At 39.4% G+C, this 19,722-nt stretch overlaps 1 protein-coding gene across 5 annotated transcripts in view; it reads right to left on the reverse strand.

The window, feature by feature from the left end:
* Positions 1 to 19,722, reverse strand: part of ROS1 (ROS proto-oncogene 1, receptor tyrosine kinase) — a 121,465-nt gene that overhangs the window by 43,816 nt on the left and 57,927 nt on the right. For all 5 annotated transcript variants that reach the window (XR_004808492.2, XM_025422834.3, XM_025422835.3 and 2 more), the window contains 11 exons: positions 17,753 to 17,967; positions 17,314 to 17,474; positions 16,801 to 16,945; positions 14,355 to 14,617; positions 11,843 to 11,906; positions 11,324 to 11,526; positions 9,586 to 9,791; positions 8,306 to 8,592; positions 4,688 to 4,864; positions 2,414 to 2,619; positions 542 to 686 (listed from right to left, as the gene is read on the reverse strand). Coding sequence is in view for 4 of the 5 variants with exons in the window: in XM_025422834.3 (XP_025278619.1) it covers positions 542 to 686; positions 2,414 to 2,619; positions 4,688 to 4,864; positions 8,306 to 8,592; positions 9,586 to 9,791; positions 11,324 to 11,526; positions 11,843 to 11,906; positions 14,355 to 14,617; positions 16,801 to 16,945; positions 17,314 to 17,474; positions 17,753 to 17,967 (2,072 nt within the window). In the remaining variant the exon portion in view is untranslated. The remainder of the gene's footprint in view (positions 1 to 541; positions 687 to 2,413; positions 2,620 to 4,687; positions 4,865 to 8,305; positions 8,593 to 9,585; positions 9,792 to 11,323; positions 11,527 to 11,842; positions 11,907 to 14,354; positions 14,618 to 16,800; positions 16,946 to 17,313; positions 17,475 to 17,752; positions 17,968 to 19,722) is intronic.

Genomic DNA, 19,722 nt, shown 5'->3' on the forward strand with positions numbered 1-19,722 from the left:
TGATCTGGCCAATGAGGATGAACACATCAATTCAGATTCCTTTGGGGAATGTCATCAGAGACATCCGAAAGAAATGGCATCACCTCAAAATAGTCACCACCACTTAGCACAACCTTTTTAGATTGTGGATCCATTTTCTTTCAGGCAATGATGTTATTACCTTAAATCTCAGTGGCCTCAATAAAACTCACACAGAAAAGGCTTAATCCTTCATTGCCATGTGGACGGAGCCTGTAAATATGTGGGGAGAGGGAGACCCTCTGTGGTGAGACCGGAGAATGTGTTTCTTGGTCAAATAGTATTGATTCTGATATTTCACCATCTAGTTGCTTTTCGTTCTGATGGAATATTATTCATCTTCTGTCGCTAGAACACATATCAGGTCAGCTGAGTATTTTCAACAATACATTTTTCTTATGAAGCTTGAAAAGCTCACATAATAAAGATTACTTAGCACCCAAATTTAAAAAAAAAAAATCCCCAACAAATATAGATAGATCACGAAATGCCTCTAGAACCTGGCCCCAGACCCATAACTCACCTCCACTTTTAGTTTTTCCCCAAATCTCTTTTCCCACAGGTAACTGTTCCATGGGGTCTGAATAATAATTTTTCACAGCTGTCTGTATCACATATGTTGAAAATGGCTGTAAACCGTCTATAAGGACTATCCTCTCCTGAAACTCCTGTAATTAATTTTTAAAAATCAGTATGTGACTCTTACTTTTTTGTACAAATGAGGAGATATTGTTTAACCAAAGAAAAAAAGTAATTAAAGTATTTAAGTATATTATTATTAAATTGATATTAAAATATATAATAATAAAATATGCGCTTATTATATCATTATAATATTAATTTATTTTTGATATTGGATCATGAGAATGATCATGTTCACGGCCCTAACCTGCCCAGACCTGAGTTGCTTAAAACTTTCAAAATAAATACCAAATGATTGGCAGCCCTTGGTCAATTCTGTGATATGCTCATTTCACATATGAAGCTAAGTTCTCAGAAGAGGATACTATTTCACTTATGTTGCATAAAACATTCAACAAGATGGTCGGGTAAAGATGTGACACATAAGTGAATATGATGAAAGATGAAGCTGCATTATCTCATCATTCTCAGAAGTGTGGGCCCAAAGATTTTTTTTTTTCGGGCCCAAAGATTTTTAAAACTCCAAAGTGCAGTCAGGTTAGAGAACCATTGCCCTGGACCCTTATTAATCAGTGTTAAGACAGTAGGATTGACTAGCTAGCTGCAGTCACAGAAATATCCAGTGCCAGCAGCCCAATCTTGATCAGCTAAATGACTCAAGCTGTCTTCTGAAACATTGAAATGTGTAACAAAAGGTCAAAATAGACAAAATAAAGGAAGTAACAGGGTGACAGGCACTGAAGGGGGCACTTGACGGGATGAGCACTGGCTGTTATTCTGTATGTTGGTAAATTGAACACCAATAAAAAATAAATTTATTATTAAAAAAAGAAAAAAAATAAAGGAAGTAACAAGAATAATGTGTCCTTTCTGGAAAAGTATGTAGTGCTTAATTTCCAATAGGTGATGGTTAGTTTCACCTTTTGATTTGGTTAAATAACAAGCACAGAGCAAAACATTGGATACATATGACTCCATCACAAGGACAACGGAAATGCCAATGCCAATGAGGGAAGGAATTGTGACAATTAATGCAACATTCAAGAACTATCCAGTGAGGGCCATCTGGGTGGCTCAGGGGCTAAGTATCTGCCTTTGGCTCAGGTCGTGATCCCCAGGTCCAGGGATCGAGTCCCACGTTGGGCTCCCTGCATGGATCCTGCTTCTCCCTCTGCCTGTGTCTCTGCCTCTCTCTTTCTCTCTCTGTATCTCTCATGAGTAAATAAATAAAATCTTAAAAAAAAAAAACCTGTCTCTATCACTTTCTGGGGATAATTAGATAGTCAGGGAGGTCAACAAACCCAGTTCTTCCAGGACACTCAGGAAACTGTCACTGTGGCAAGCCACCACTGATCAGAGTTAATATTCTTCCTTGAACCTTCTTTCCCAGACAAGACTAGAACACCATTCGCTTTGATGAATCAGCTGTAAAAGTTTGCAGAGTAGCATATTTCAGAATATAATATAGAAAATATGTGACAATGTTTTTAAGTTTTTATTTATTTACTTGAGAGAGAGAAGGAGAGCAAAAGGGAGTGAGAGAGCACCAGCAGGGAGAAAAGGAGAGGGAGAAGCAGGCTCCCCGCTGAGCAGGGATACCAATGTGAGGCTGGATCCCAAGACCCTGGGATGGTGACCTGAGGCTAAGGCAGACACTTAACCGACTGAGCCACCCCGGTGCCCCCAAATGAGAATTTTATATCAGAAATAGGTATCTTGTGAGAAGACAAAGACCATCCAGCTCCAGTCTTACCAGCATTTTGTATTTCAGCTCAGGGCTGGTTTTCCTGCCATTAACTTCTTTGTAATAAACCAGGTATGTTGGAGTGGGAGGGGTGATGCCACTGAGCCACGGGAGATTTGTCCTGGCAGGTGGTAATCTGATTGTGAGGCTGGTGTTAGTGGTGTTAAGTAGAATTGGCTCTGCTGTATCTGAAGCTAGACACAGTAATGCTTTATCTAAAATAACAAGAAAAGATTAAAAATATACACATATATGTATCAAAGAGGAAGAGCAGATTTATTTAACATGAAGAATAACAACATCTTTTTTTATTTAGCTGGCAAGGCAAGATTTACTGATGCATTGGAAATGTTGTTCAACAGAAATCTCACAGAGGAAGACACAGACATGGCCAACAAGCACATGAGGAAATGCTCCGCATCACGGGCCATCAGGGAAATACAAATCAAAACCACAATGAAATCCCACCTCACACCAGTGAGAATGGGGAAAATTAACAAAGCAGGAAACCACAAATATTGGAGAGGATGCGGAGAAAAGGGAACCCTCTTACACTGTTGGTGGGAATGTGAACTGGTGCAGCCACCCTGGAAAACTGTGTGGAGGTTCCTCAAAGAGTTAAAAATAGACATGCCCTAAGACCCAGCAATTGCACTGTTGGGGATTTACCCCAAAGATACAGATGCAGTGAAACAGCAGGACACCTGCTCCCCGATGTTTCTAGCAGCAATGTCCACAATAGCCAAACTGTGGAAGGAGCCTCGGGGTCCATCGAAAGATGAATGGATAAAGAAGATGTGGTCTCTGTATACAATGGAATATTCCTCAGCCATTAGAAACGACAAATACCCACCATTTGCTTCAACGTGGATGGAACTGGAGGGTATTATGCTGAGTGAAGTAAGTCAATCGGAGAAGGACAAACATTTTATGTTCTCATTCATTTAGGGAATATAAAAAATAGTGAAAGGGAATGAAGGGGAAGGGAGAAAAATGAGTGGGAAATATCAGAAAGGGAGACAGAACATGAGAGACTCCTAACTCTGGGAAACGAACTAGGGGTGGTGGAAAGGGAGGTGGGTGGGGGGTGGGGGTGACTGGGTGACGGGCACTGAGGGGGGCACTTGATGGGATGAGCACTGGGTGTTATTCTATATGTTGGCAAATTGAACACCAATAAAAAATAAATTTATAAAAATAAAAAAGGAAATGTTGTTCAAGAAAGGAAGACAAGAGTTTGGTGTTTTGTTTTGTTTAATGCAAAAACATGTTTTGCATGTTTTGTTTTAATGCAAAACATGTTTTGTTTTGTTTTTCCCATTTGTTCTGAAGTCCTTAAACACCTCAGGAAAAGGGAGCAAGGTAAGTGGTCATTGCTCAAATTTTCCAGCAGGTGACGCTACAGTACACTGAATAATGTACGAAGTGGCAAACCTCCCCCCCTCCTTTTTTTTACTTTGAAGAAAGTAATAACAGCATTATTTTCATCATATTTTTAAAATTCATCCCAGTTACAAAAATTCATGCTAGCTTTAGGACTTCTATTTTTAAGGATGTACGTGTATTTGTGTATGTGTTCAATTTCAAACAGATGTCACATGGACTTATTAATCTCTTAAATTTCTCAAAGTGAAAAGTGAATTTAATAACTAGTTTTGCCATCGTGCCATACATGCACGATGTAAAAGTCCTAAAAGTCACTGCATGACACAAAACCACACAATAAAATCCACAGGGTTTATGAGAGAGATAGAGGCATGACACTAAAAAACGTCATAAGTGATACATAACTAAAATAAAGATAGGAACTTAATAAAAATGGTAGCACATGTACATGTGATAAATGATTGAAATACAAAATACTACAATAAATAAAGCATTTTACTTTGAAAAAGACCTGAAATTCTATGTGGTGCTTTTTGGACAAGTGGGAAGTCTAAAATGATGTAGAGGAGAAAAAAGAAAGAAAGGAGAGAAATTAAAGGAATAGAGAAAGGAATAAAGACAGAGAGGATGACAAACAAGGTTCCCCATGGGCTAACATCTACCACAGCCATGTATACACATGGAGATGTATACACTTGGAGATAAATTGTGACCCCGGCCAAACAGCAATTGCAGTGCGCACCAACCCTGACAGTTTGGAGTCCCGCTGAGCATAGCCAAGGCCCTGGGGAGGCAGTGTGCAGAAGAAGACATCCCCAGACGTGTCTGACCCTAACCTGGGCCAATATGCTGATTCAGAGTACAATCCTATTACCTGGAAAAAAAAAATCTTATTACCTGGAAAAGGCTGCAAAACTGAACTGTAAGCAAGGATACGCTTACTCCTTTGGGCCTTCATCTGGGAGAGGATGGCCCCATTGCTTTTCTTGGCTTGATAGATCTCTGTGCTGTCCTTTGTGGAGGAGATCCAATATAGAAATTCCCCATCCACAGTTAAGCTTTCAAGTGTTTTTCCTGCTCATGAAAAACATAGAATAAAGAACATAAAGAACAAAATACCTAACATGTGTTTTCTACTCTAAGCAACATGTGAAATCCTTTTTCAGTATTGTTACTGCTAAATTTTGAATCTTGCTGTCATTTCAAAAGACTAACGATTTTGCAGATATTTTCTCATTTGAGCTCCATCTCAAGCCAATAAGGTAAATACTATTATTATTAGCCTTATTTTGTAGAAGTAGACAGGCTTTGAGTAGTTAAATAATCTTCGCAAGGCCACAAAGTTAGTAAAGGGCAGAACCAAGATTTACAACTTTACCTGTGTGACTCCACATCAAACAAGGCCTATGGGGAGAGAAGTGTTACGTGATGGGCCCAGGGCTCAGCATCTTGCTCAATATTTTTTTGTCAATGATTTGGAATAAATGCAGAGTAAACATACTTACCAAATTTGTAGATAGTACGTGATTCTTACCAACACTAGTATATTCAATCACTGACTTAAAACTTGAAAATATTACAACAAAATCAGGAAATGGATTGAAATTTAATAGAAATAAATGTGGCATCCTAAAGCCAAGTTAAAATCAATTCTATGAATAACAAATGAAAGAAATCTGGCTTAATAATAGTTAATATGAAAAAGACTATGGGTTTTTCAAATGGCAGGCAGCCCAAAGACTTGATGCCACTTTTAGCTCTAATAAAAGAAGACAGAGGAAGTCAGAGGCTCCTTGTACTAACCAGAACACAATGAGAGTACAGGGAGTCATTATGGGGGTGACATTTACGAGGATATCAAGCAGCTGGAGTGAAACCACAGGAGGGCTACTAGGGCAAAGAGAGATCCAAAAGCCACATCATCTGAGGAGGAGTTACAGAACATGAATCTTTTTTCTCCAATGGAAGTACTTAGAATGAGCTATGACGGTAGCCCCAACATATTTGAATGGCTATCATGTAGAAAATACTTGATTTATTCTTTTTTTATAAGATTTTATTTATTTATTCATGAGAGACACAGAGAGAGAGGCAGAGACATAGGCAGAGGGAGAAGCAGGCTCCTTGTGGGGAACCTGATGCAGGACTTGATCCCAGGGATCACACCCTGAGCCGAAGACAGAGGATCGACCACTGAGCCACCCAGGCATCCCCGATTTATTCTTTATAAAATTAGAGGTCAGAACTCAGACCAATGAATGGGAAAAATGGGAAGAAAACTTTGGCTAAATAGAAGAGGGGAAATCTTTTTTTTTTTTTTAAGATTTTATTTATTTACTCATGAGAGACACACACACACAGAGAGAGAGATAGAGAAAGAGAGAGAGAGAGGCAGAGACACAGGCCGAGGGAGAAGCAGTCTCCATGCAGGAAGCCCGATGTGGGACTCGATCCTTGGTCTCCAGGATCACTACCTGGGCCGAAGGCAGGCACTAAACCGCTGAGCCACCCAGGCATGCTAGCTTTAGGACTTCTAAAAGGGGGAGAAATCTAATATTTAGAATTTTTGCCCAAAATGTAAAAACTTCCTTATGCAGAATAGATGTTTTTATAAGCAGCTGTTCAAACAGAGCTGTTTTTGTAGAGGAGACTTCTTCCAATATCATGCCAGCTAAAGGATCTCTAGAGCCATTCAAATTTTCTAATTGTAGGGTTATACTTTTCAATTATGGATTCTTGAAAGACTAACTAGTTCTATACCTATAAGATAATGGCCTACTAGATAATTCTGGTGTATCAGATGATAAAGAAAAATTATCCTGGCACTTGTTTAAATGGTAAGAAACACTTTAGTTAAGACTATTGCAATATTGGAGTAGGGGAGAGAGAGGTGCTGAACTTTGCATACAACAAAGACACTGAGGATGTGGAGCAAGTAGTGAGGGGATCAGTGGATAGAAAGCCACTAAGGGGAGACAACAAGGATAGGGAAATTCCTGCTAAACTGGCTCACTATGACTTTTGCTAACTGTAAGCCCAGAGCATCAAGGGTGGGGGATGAAGAACTTGATCCTGATTTAGCAGGATTCTTGCTAAAACTAGACTCAGCAATGACAGACACGGAAGACCAAGGTCAAGGTCTAGTTGAGAAAAGGGCTCAGAGGAGCCTAAAGTTTGATTAAGGAAAGAGTCTTTGTCACAGATTGAACAGAAATAAGTAATTCCCCTGAGAAGAGAAGCTCAAGACATTATCTCTACTCTTAAGACCATTGAAAGTATATTGGAATTATTTCTAAAAGGCTCTGGGTACCATGTCAACAAAACCATATGTACAGATATAACACAGACACACACTTGTTTGCAATGTCAAAACTTCACTATATAGACTAGCAACGTCCAAAAGCACTTTCAGTGGTGAAAGTATTTTATATCTATGCTGCCCAATGCAGTAACCATTAGCCACTTGTGGTTTTTGATCACTTAAAATATGGCTCATGTGACTGCAGAATATAATTTTTAATTTTATTTAATTTTAATTAATTTGAACTTAAGTCCCATGTGACTGGTGGTTACTATATTGAACAGTGAGGAGTAGACTCTTAAGAATATATGACAGTAGGGGTGCCTAGGTGGCTCAGTTAGTTTAGCCTCTGACTTTTGATTTCTGTTCTGATCAGGATCTCAGGGTCATGGCTGAGTGCAGAGTCTGCTTGTCCGTCCCCCTCCCCTTCTGCCGTTCCTCCCCCCTCCCCACCCCCGTCATGCTCATTCTCTCTCTCTTTCTCTCTCTCTTAAATAAATAAATAAATAAATAAATAAATAAATAAATAAATAATTTTTTTAAAAAGAATATATGGATTATTTAGAGTGCATTTTTTCCCTATTGCAGTTACTTTTACTTAGGAAACCCCCAAATCACTTTAGACATTTAAGTATTTCCTCCATAAGCATGTGCATTTCAACAAACACACCTGTCAAGTATTGACCAACTCATGGTGAATGTGAAGTCAATGGGACCATCACAACAGAAGTAAAGTAGGGTGCTGGTAGGAAGATCGTGGCTGTTGTAGTCAGGCTCAGCTTCAAACACCAGCTCCTCCACTAATCGTGGCCCTCCGGACAAATATCTTATCTTTGTCAGCCTCAGTTTCCTTGTCCATAAAATGAGGACACTAGCATCTACTTCATCAAGGTGCTTTAAAAATTAAATGAGCTAGTACATGCGGTAGCTTGCTTAGAATATAGTGTTAAGCTCAATACATTGTAGCTCGACTATTAATTGTAAAATAACAATAACAGCAAAGAAACCCACAGATCCAGAAAATTGTGTGAATGTCTATATACAATTTTCCTGGGAACAACTTGACTTGAATTCTACAGAAACATTTGGCATGGTCCAGAAAAAATACCATGTGTATATTCTTTTGAATATATGTGGAATGTACACCCTTTTTAATGGGACAGGAGGGGCCACCATTAGTAATGAGCATCTGTGTACACACACGGCTGTCTTACCAAGCGGAGTAGGCACCATGATGACTTGCCAACATTGGCATCCTTCCAGATCCGTGGCCCAGATCTCTTGCCCTTTGACAAAGTATATCCATGGTTTCTTTAGGTCAGAGGTGTCAATTGTCATTGTGCCACTAAACTCGAATTCAGTAACACCACAAAAACACTGTTTCTTTCCATTTGAATGGTTTGTGGGTCTGGATGGAAGAATGTGACTCAAGGTCTGGTTGATAATACTATAGTAGAACATCTGAGAGCCAAAATCGGAAACTTCTGTCCAATACAGGCGACTAGAGGGGGGAAAAAACAAGACCCTCCAACTTAGTGAGTAAAACATATCATTGCAAAGATTGGTTTCTAATGAGGATTAAGCATTCCTAACGATTGGAGAGAAAAATACAGCCTTTCGAGAGAACAAGTGTCCAAGTGTCCAATAACCTTCTGAGACAGAGGTGGCCGCAAGCAGTCTAATTTGTAGCATTTTCCCATGATTTCTCAATAACTGTGTTTACAACAAAAGCCTTGGACTAAAATGACTTTGAGGTGCTGTATGGACTAGGTCATTAGTGGCTGTAAATGTGAAACATATTTGTACGCTTTATATCAACACCCATCTCCATCCCCCTCCTCTCAAGTGTATTTATGCTTCTTAAGACTGGTTAACCATCTAGTTTCAAGATTATGACCATGCTTATGGCACAAACAAAATATACCTTTCAGCCCAAAGAACTGCAATTCAGTTGCTGGATGGAGGCCTTAAAACTCATCTTACAAGGGCATTAATTTTTTTTAATAATAAATTTATTTTTTATTAGTGTTCAACTTGCCAACACAGCAGAATAACAGTTGCTCATCCCATCAAGTGCCCCCCTCAGTGCTACAAGGGCATTAATTAAAGATGGATGAGTCCAGAATAACTTTAGCTGTGCATCACACATTGCCTGTCTACCTCTCATTCATCTCCTGCCACTGTCTCAGTCCCCTTCTCATCCTTATCATCCGAGGATATTAGGAAATTCACTGATATAAAAATCTGCTTTGGTGTCCTATAGGTAATTACCCTAATTTTAGGCTAGCCAAATTGTCAGTATGAATTAAATTTACGTATTTGTGGCTGTGGGCTCATAATTCATGTGTAGAATTATTTAGCATATATTAATATAGCTAGTCAAGAGCCCTAAGCATCTTATTTTCCCATCAATGACTTCTATTATTAAGCCAAAGATATTATATTAAATGTCTCTATTTCATCACAATAGAAAAGATACTCACACTTCACATACCTTAAAAGAGGATATACAGAAAAAGAGACTATTGTTGAATTTCTATTGCAGATTTTCAGCTTTCTGGGGTATTTCACCTTGTGTTCAAGATCAACATCAAATATTTGCATTCCATTTTGTGATTCTTTTCGCACAAAGTAGAGATGCCTTGAAATCCAGTCAGTTGTAATAATTGTGATATCAGAAACCAGTGCATCTCGGAAAATCTTAACAATAGGTAGAAAACATAGCCAAGGAGATAATGGTCATCTTTTTTTCAAATTTGAGGACTTTTCTGTAATCTACCATGTTACTTATTTACTGCACTTTTTTGTAATCCAAAACCTCAATAACTCGAGACTATACCATTGTGACATTGGTCCTGTTCCCACATTGCATTCTTTCTCTCGGTTAATTTCAACTACCATGACTTTAACTATAATTCATAGACCAGTGCTATAGGAACAGTAGCAAGATCCCTCACCGAGTTACTGATTCAAACTGACTACTCTCTGTATGAATGATCCCAGGAAATAGAATTCATCACTCCACCCCTGAGACCTTCTTTTCTCCTGCATACTATATTTTTATGGATTTCCAATACTCACCCAAGAAGCAATCCTGATGAATACGGTTCGCCCTTGACTTATTCCTATTATGGCTGCACAATGGTGAATTAGTCCCACTTTAAATGTGTCCCAAATTTGTCCTTTCCTTTCTCATCTCACTTCCTGCCTAACATTTCCTGTCTGGGTTTCTGTGGTAGCCTCCTAATTGTCTGAGACTTAACCTTCTCTAAGTCGTTATTCACACCACTAGAGAGGTCTTTCTATAACGTAACTTGATCATGTGAATGATCCACTAGATTTCTTTACTGGCTTGACGTTGTCTTCAGGACCAGCATTCCACACCTTAGCACAGTAAAGGAAGCCCATTGTGTTTAGGGTCCTGCCTACTTCTCCAGCTTTCCCACCTGTCCTTCACTCATCCTCACCCTCACCTTCATCCCAAGCTCACTCTATTTATAGCCTCCTAAATGTGCTCTGGCTCTCTTGTTTCCCAGTCTTCACACTTACTACCCCCTCAGCTTTTCCCACCCTCACCTGGCTCATCTTCTTTGCACCCAATATGTCTTTCCATTCTACCACCACCACTCTCATCTGGATGGATCACCCATATTCTGTGATACCACCACACCCTGCCCTCAGCACAACATGATGCTGCCTTCTGTCTGCTCTACTAGCTGACAATCAACAAATGCCACTTCATGCCAGGCATTGTGCTAAATGCCCCACATAGATTATCTCATTTAATCTTCACAGGAACCATATAACAGGGTGCCACATAATCAGTAGTTAAATAATTTGCTGATGGTCACAGATCTAGTAAGTGGTGAAGTCAGAATTAAATTCTAAATTTCAGATCCCAAAGCTCACCCCTTAATCACTACATGGTACTGTCTTCCAGCTGTTAGACAAATACTACGCTGGCTTTGTTCAAGGACTGTGATTTTTTTTCCCCCTCTATCCCAGGAACTAACACAGCGCCTAAACCAAATAACTATTTAATTAATCCTGAATGACATTTGCCCAAAATCTAATCTCTATTTATTTGTGACTAAATAATTACACCACAGCTGTCCTTTTCAACCATTCTAATCTTAATGGCTCAACCACTGACCAGTCATTTTAATTACAGGGTAGTGTGATATGCAAATCACCCACGTCCTTCCTTCCACAATATTTACATGGTGAGATACCTCAGAAGTGGACCTATTGTGCATGTTCAGAAGGCAGAGTGAGTCTCCTTGCGCATAGTACCCCATTCCATCATCAGCTGTGTAGCCCATGGTATTGATGACTCTTTCTGCTGAAAACATCCATACAATGTGACTTTGATCCATATCTAATAAAACTATCTTGTTGTCAAAGAGAGTTATGAGGATTGGAAATTGATTAATTTCTGAAAACAAAAAAACAAAACATTTATCATATTTATAAGAAAAAAAAAGTGGTTTGGCAAAATCCCTTGATTCACTATCAGGCTAGTCCAAAATCCATGGGTCTCCCCCCGGGTTCATCTACTGCTTCAGTCTCAGTCAACACAATCCAGGCACCCTACGCTTAGGTTTATTTAAGTATGTTTGGTGATGATTAAAAAATGACTCTTTGGCTTTAACTCCAGCTCAGAGACAGCATTCATACCCTCGAGAATACCAAGGATCAAGAATGTTTTTAAAACACCAACTGTTTTTTGCACAAGTTTAGGTAATAAATACCTGATGTTTTGGACTTTACTATATCAGAAAATGGTCCAGGGCCTTTGGATGTGAAGACTCGGACCTAAAGGAAGAAAAGGATACCAAAAAAAGTTGCATTCAATGGCATCCTCAATGATAATAATTACATTCTGAGACTGATAGATTATTGAAGCTTTCATTTCACAATTCTGATATCAATTATGAATGGGTTTTTTTCATGTTTTTATTTAAATTCCAGTTAGTTAACATACAGTGTAATATTAGTTTCAGGAGTAGAATTTAGTGATTCATCACTTACCTGTAACACCCAGTGCTCATCACAAGTGACCTCCTTAATGCCCATCACCGGTTTAGCCCATGCCCCACCCACCTACCCTCCAGCGATCCTCAGTTTGTTCTCTATGGGTAAGAGTCTCCTGTAGTTTGCCTCCCTCTCTTTTCTCCCCTTTCGCCTATGTTTATCTATTTTGCTCTTAAATTCCACATATGAGCAAAATCATATGGTATTTGTCTTTCTCTGCCTGAATAGTTTCAAATAGTTACTCCCATCCAAGGATAAAGCAATAAATCACTAAGAGGTAAATATTACCTCACATGCATGCTGGTGGTTTGTTTTTTACTGCTGTCATTATTTTTGTCTAAAAGAGTAGGAAGTAATGGACAGATCTCCATGCAAAAGATTTGAACTTCTAAGAAAAGTTTTTAGCTCTCTTTAAAATTCAATTACGTAGACTATTTAACAGAAGCAAAACTATGCATATTCTGGTGAACTCCCACATACTGTGAAATAAACAACTAAAAGCTTTAAATAACTAAATTTGGTGTATTTTTTAAAAGAGATATTTAGAAAAGGAAAATAATAATTAAAACTTGTATTTCAGAATGAGTTGTGCATTTCAAACCACTTTTACAGATATTAACTCTTTTAATCCTCACAACTAGTAAGAGCAGAAACTGGACAAAATCACAATTAAGGTAAATAACTCATCCACAATGACACATGCAAAAACTGGCATAAAAACTAAGTCTTCTGAGGGTCATATACTTTCTTCCTACTGTGCCTCCCTGCATTCTAGTACCAAAGCTTTTCAAAGACAGTTTTTAGGGGCACCTGGGTAGCTCTCAGTTGGTTAAGCATCTGCCTTTGGCTCAGGTCATGAGTAGGGCTCCCTGCTCAGTAGAGAGTCTGCTTCTCCCTCTCCCTCTATCCCTGCCTCTGCTTGCTCTCTCTCTTTCAAATAAATAAATAATATCTTTTTTAAAAAGCCAAAATAATCCAGTTTTTAGTACATGTATTTTATTGTGTAATAAATTATTTCCATTTCCAAACCTTGCATATGTACAACAGCCTATAAAGAAAATTGGCGTGCATAATGATGCAAATGGTAGATCCTCAATTGCCCTCTCAATCAACAAAGCATTAGATTATTTTTATTATACTTCTAGTGTTAAATATATTTTACCATATTATACATACTACCATCTGTATATGGTGCGGGTGTGTACCATGGTACATATACATACCAAGACATCTTCACTTTTGCACAAGACCATGTTAAATGAAACTCATGTACATCTATGTATATCACCCTGCATGGTCCTGTGGTGACTGATATCTGAAACTATATGTACGTATAGACAGATACACTTAACCAGAATATTTATTTAACCAGAACACACATAATTCTTAAAAATAGGAATGCATATTATCTTTTAACTTTTATGTACAACTTTTTTGATTAGCATATGTCAATCTAATATAATAACAAAATAATCATTAAATTAGAATTTTACAAAAAGAAAATAGATCCTTAGGAAGCTCAAATCTCTAAAACACTCCCCAAAAGCATTATGTTCCCTGAAAAGAAATGGAAAATAGCTCTAAATATGTACAACATTGTCATTCTTTTTATTCTTGACTCCTAGTCTCTTTAACTTTCTCCCCTATCAGCAGCCAGACAAGAATAGATAAGGTAGACAAGAATAAAAGGTTGGCTTTTTACTATTCACAATGAGGGAGTGGAGAGACTTAGTAGTAACTCTGAGATGTCAACTACCTAGACCCTCGGCCTTTATTTCCATTGGTAGCTCCAAGTTGGGGCATCCAGAAGATTCACAGTTAGTGACATGATCTGGTGAAAAGGACTCTTGAAGTTGGACCCTAGCATACCGCTTCCTAGGCACACAGCTCTAGTAACTCACTGATACACTCAGGGACATGGCTGTTTCTTCACAGACCAGAAGACGGTCAAATGAGATAAGGAATATAAAAGCATCTACCGTGGTACTGGGCTTGTAGTGATCATGGGAAAAAGTAATGGCCTATTCTGAATCTGAAAGCCAGAAGTTGTCAAGATGTTCTTTACCCTAGCTTGCCCCACTGCCCTCCATATCCTTGCTGCCACCTTGACTTCGGTGATCACTGTGGACCTCAAATTCTTGACAAAGGGGCAGAATTCTTAACCTAGGTCTTTAGTCAACCTTCTGTTCGCACTGTTGAGGTCCCTCGTTTCCCTGTTTTCACTCATACCTGGAAGGCAACAGTGCACCCAGGACTCATGCCTTCAAGCTGAAATGACATCTCCGAGGGGGTTGTGTTGACAGCGATCCAGTCTTGGAATGTTTCATTTGTGTCTGTCTGGTTGGTTATGTGATAGAAAATTTCAGATCTTGTCAACACACCGTTTTCATGCTTAGGCTTATTCCATCTAAATTCCACCACAACTTCATTCTGCTTATAGTATTTTCCACTTGGTAATACAAACATCCTGGGATTCCGTGGTGCTGATGGAACTGAAAAGCAGAGACATAGATAAGGTAGACAAGAATAAAAGGTTGACTTTTTACCGTTCACGACGAGGGAGTGGAAAAACTTAGTAGTAAATACTTCTCGTTCCAGACTATTGAAGTGTGTCTATCTTGTTCTTTAAGATCTTCAGGAAAGAATATTCCATGGATTTCTTCAGGAGCCTATCCTGATATTTCAGCAAATCTTTCTTATCTTCAACCCAAATCCCTCTTGCCAGCACTTAGGTACACCTTTCTCATCTGTGCCCTGTGGCTGGTTCTCCTTTTAAAATACAACATTTACTCTCATCCTGACAAGTGAATTAGCTGGTGGTGGAAATGGCAGTCACAGGAAGGAAGGCGGGAATTCAGTCCAGCCTTCAGCCAGTTCAGGATGTAACATCTGGCATATCATGGATCCAGGCACTCTCACCTTGAATCCTCTCCAGCAGCAGGGAGCACCCCAAGAGTATGGTTTGGGGTTACCATTTATCCTAGAGCCAAACCAGTAATGGAGTCTCTCCCAGTCCTTCAGTGAATTTATCTTCCTCTTAATCAAGAGAAATTCCTCTGCCTGGTGTCTATGTCATTTCATCCTTTCTTTGGAGTCTTCTACGAGGTCCCCTTCCACTCTCCACTGCAATCACATCGCTTCTCAATGTCCAAAACTCATGTCACTATCTCTCCAGGCCTGCTCACATTGTGCTCACATGGGATACTTTTTCTTGGGTCATTCCTCAGAGCCCAGTTAGAATTCCTCACACCTCCCACCACAGGCCCTAGGTGGCCATACCAGTCCATGGGCCCTGTGATCTCCTAAGAGCACTGGGGCTGCTTGATATAGATGAAGATTTCCATCTTATCTACTCGTTCTATACCATTGCAACTCAGTTCCCACGGTCTCATTTCTATTATTGTTGGAAGCCTGTGTATATTATCTCTACTGTTCTTTGAGCTCCATCAGAAAAGGCACCTGTTCTTACTCCTTGTTAAATCCCCTCAAATCTGGTATAGAACTGACACACCATAAATGCTTAATAAATATTGGTCAGTTTGAACAATTTCCTGACTATATTGTAAATTTCCTGAAGGCAAAGGCCAAATCTTTTCTTTCTTTTTTTTTTATTGCCCCCAACATCCAGCCAAGTGCTGATGACCTTAGCCCCCGGTGCATCCCCTGACAGATGCAGGCAAAGCCATTTCCACAGAAGAATCCGACCAAAGCTGATATCCCAAGACAATCTCAAAGAGAGCATACCTGGATCCAAATGCTAACTGCTCCAGAACCTGCCCAGGCTCCACTATGTTCCTGTCATGAGACTCATGGATAAATATTGTTGAAAGAATCTTAACGGTTAAAAAAAAACACAATTATGCCCGTTGAGCTCTTATCGCCTGCCAGGTCCTGTGCTAATAAGCTTATATTAAATAAATCAATATGATACTATCATTGACCACCATTGGCAGAAATGACCGAATGGGGATTTGATCAAACTACACTGAAAAGTCTAGATGAAGTCCCAGCCCTGCCACTTACCAGCTATGCGACATCAGGCAGCCCCTGGGCTTCTGCTTCATTTGCATAATTGAGATTATAACACCTGTCCTACCTCAGAGCAGGGGGAGGGCCAAATGAAAGGATGAAATGATGTTTCTGACACATGATAGGTATGCAATAAATGTTTAATAAAAAAGTGATACATATAAAGGTGCCTTGCACATTTTATGGTGGTATGCATCTAAAAATATGACGAGTACCCTTTTAAAATATATTCCAAAGAGCAACATTAAATTTAGACATCAGCCATTCACCTACAGAAGATTCTGAGCTACCATCCGTGAGAACCTCTCCCGATAAGCCTGCCTTCCATGAAACTGTCTCTGCTGTTATATTCCCATTTTCCCTATCAAGTGTTTCACAAATTTCCTGAAACAGGTTTCTGCATCAGATATATTATGATAATCAAGTGAAACAGTCTCTAAGAAATCTTTGAAATATGCTTTTGGAATAAATTATGCAGATTTATTTTAATGATGTTATTCTAATCTCTGAGAAGTCATTGAAAGAGTATTGAATCTAAATATATCTACAAAACTGAAAGGTGCCTTTTTAAATTATTAGCTATTTATCCTAGATCATGGAAAGTGAGGTTCTGCCTTTTTTTAAAAAGAAATTTTGACCTGTGTACCTGTTTCAGGTGCTCGAAGTGAGAGAGATGTTTTGGGGCCCTTTCCCCAGTATGTATAAGGAGTGACAGAGAGGTTATATAAGGCATAGGGCTCCAGCCCTTCCACGGTAAATACAGGTAAAAGCTGTTGTTCACTGGCCAGGAACTAAAATATAAGAACAAAACATTATTTTCCTAGTAAAGGTATCATAACATCCTTTATCTCCGAGCTTTGGTGCACATGTAAAGTCAAAATTTGCAATTTGGGAAACACTAATGTTGGTAACTTCCATGTGGTTTCACAAAGACGAGTTAAAATGTATCTAACACACCAGCTGTTACCACTAACCACAAAATGGGAGGAGATTGGCCATACGCAGGGTTCTCGGGAAAAATCTCAATAACCAAATGTTATGGGAACAACAAAGGAGTCAGACGTGCTTGGCAAAAGGAAGGGAGCGCCAATCAGTGCGGGCAGGGCTGATACAGATGGAACAGTCTGAGAAATGGAAGCTACTAGAACCAACACTATACCTTAGAATGAGAGCTGAATTCCACACTGTAGAAGATCACACCCCAATCCACTGCTGGGGGAGCATTCCACAGGATTTGAAAACTTGAAGCATTCCCTTCAATCCTAAATGAAGACTCTGGAACAGAATCTGGGATAACCTTGGGGGTAACAGAAAAGTTGCCTATAGGATGAAAGAAAGAATAGAAGGAGAAAGAATTTAGGATTCTCAATCATCCTGGAAAACATAGAAATTAATAGAAATTAATACCCCCAAACAAAATTCCCCTTTCCTTTAATATATCTTGAAAATTTTATTAAGTTGATTGCAAGCAAACCAATGGAAACTGCTAAGGCCTTTTTTCTTTTTTCAAAACAGAATTCTTAAGAAAAAAACACTAACCTAAACATTTATTTAACAAGTCTGAAGGAGAGAGGGTAAGCAGGAATAAAATCTTGTACCTGGCAGAGGCTTGAGGGACGTCTGAATAATCGTAAACTGATTGAATTTGGCTGGTTCCAAAATGGAGACACTGGCTCTCTGACCTATTTCCTGAGCTGTGATAATCCTAAAGCCATTGATCCAGAAGAGCCGACCACTATAGTACATCACTGTATTCTGGGAAATTTCAGAAGTACTCCAGGCTGCAAATTCGGTGATGTTGGTCTCCCCAGTACTGTGAAAACATGACACCAATTAGCCTGTGTACCTAAAGTGGGAGAGGGGCTGGAACATTCCAGTCCTGGAGAGCACATATGTTTGTGAGGGAGTGTTTGTGTTTCCAAAAACAAAACGAAAATCCTTTTAGTTCCATAGAACGTTGCCTTCTAAGATTTTTGTTAAAGTATACCTAAAGCAAATTTTCTAGGACTTCTCTTATTAACGTGATATTGCAATGGCAAGAGGATTACACAGATTTTAGCAAATGCTTTTGATTCTTGTAATACCTTACATGCCCACTGGTTTCTCCTCATTGAGGTGTGCCTCCCTTTTTAAAAAATTTTTATTTATTTATTTGTTTGTTTATTTGAGAGAGAAAGCACAAGTGAGGGAGAGGGAGAAGCAGGCTTGCCACCGAGCAGAGCGCTCAATGCGGGGCTGGATGCAGGACTCCATCTCAGGACCCAGAAATCATGACCCAGCAGAAGGCAGAGGCATAATCCACTGAGCCACCCAGGTGCCCCGCCATTTGCCATTCACTATTCTAGCCTGTTTGGTCCTTCACTTTATACTATTCACAACCGTTGCCCCAGTGATACTTATTAACCTCTTCAGCTTATTCAAAATGCTGCTTTTCAGACTGGGGGATTCAAGTTAACAGATTATTACTAAAACTGATTTTACAGAGTTTTTTTCTCAATGACAGAATTTTACAATGATTTTTATTTTAAAAATCTGCTTGGTGATTTCTAAAGTTACTCCATTTGCCTAGTACTCAATAAAGAAAAACTACCTCAATGATGTTCAGCCTTTTGAAGCAGAGGCTTGACTTTTTTCTAATGATTTCTCTAAATCTTTTTGGGGTGTTAACATTCCCCTCTACGGAAAAGTATAAAGTATGAAGTATGGCATTTGAACTCAAAACACCTAACAGTTTTGATTTCAGAATATCACAATACCTCCTTGACGAAACTGAAACTAAGAGGACCATAACTGGAAGTGAGGAACTAAATAAAGTATATTCACAGTGACTGTTCTCATCATTCTTTTTCTAGTAAAATAATCTACGCATACCTACGCAGTTCTGAGGACAGCATCTGGTTTGTCTTTTGGACTTTCGCCCACTTGTCTAATTTTACACCTTGTTATTTCTACTTCTCATTAGAAATTTCTAGCAACATTGTGAAATATATAAAACCAAATCCCAAATGGCAGGAACCTCACCAAGCAGGAGGCTAGCCCTTCTGGACTACCCGCAGAGCTGCTGCAGCCTGTATGTACCCTGTGAACACATTTGTGTGAGTTTTGCTCACTGGGTTGTTTGTTTCAACAATCCCAAAATAGTCCTCAGGATAGAGGATTTCCCCACAGGGTGAGACTGGATATCCCTCAGTAACTACTGGCTTGGATTGCCTCTCATTTCCAGCTGAAGACTCCTCCTCTGTAAAAATCTCCTGGGCTAACCAGAAAATTCTTGACCTCCAGTGTTCACGGCACAACTTCAGCAAAACCTCATTGCAGGAGGTCAGTATGGGGCTTCCTTCCATGTGGGATTTCAAACCCTTCGGTCCTCAGCAATAAGTGAAGCTGCATTTAAATCAAAGCTCAAAAAAAAAAAAAAAAAGCTCAACCAAAAAGTCATAAAAAGGGATCCCTGGGTGGCGTAGCGGTTTAGCGCCTGCCTTTGGCCCAGGGCGCGATCCTGGAGACCCAGGATCGAATCCCACGTCGGGCTCCTGGTGCATGGAGCCTGCTTCTCCCTCTGCCTGTG

This window comes from Canis lupus, chromosome 1, assembly GCF_003254725.2.
Source record: "Canis lupus dingo isolate Sandy chromosome 1, ASM325472v2, whole genome shotgun sequence".
Lineage (NCBI taxonomy): Eukaryota > Metazoa > Chordata > Mammalia > Carnivora > Canidae > Canis > Canis lupus.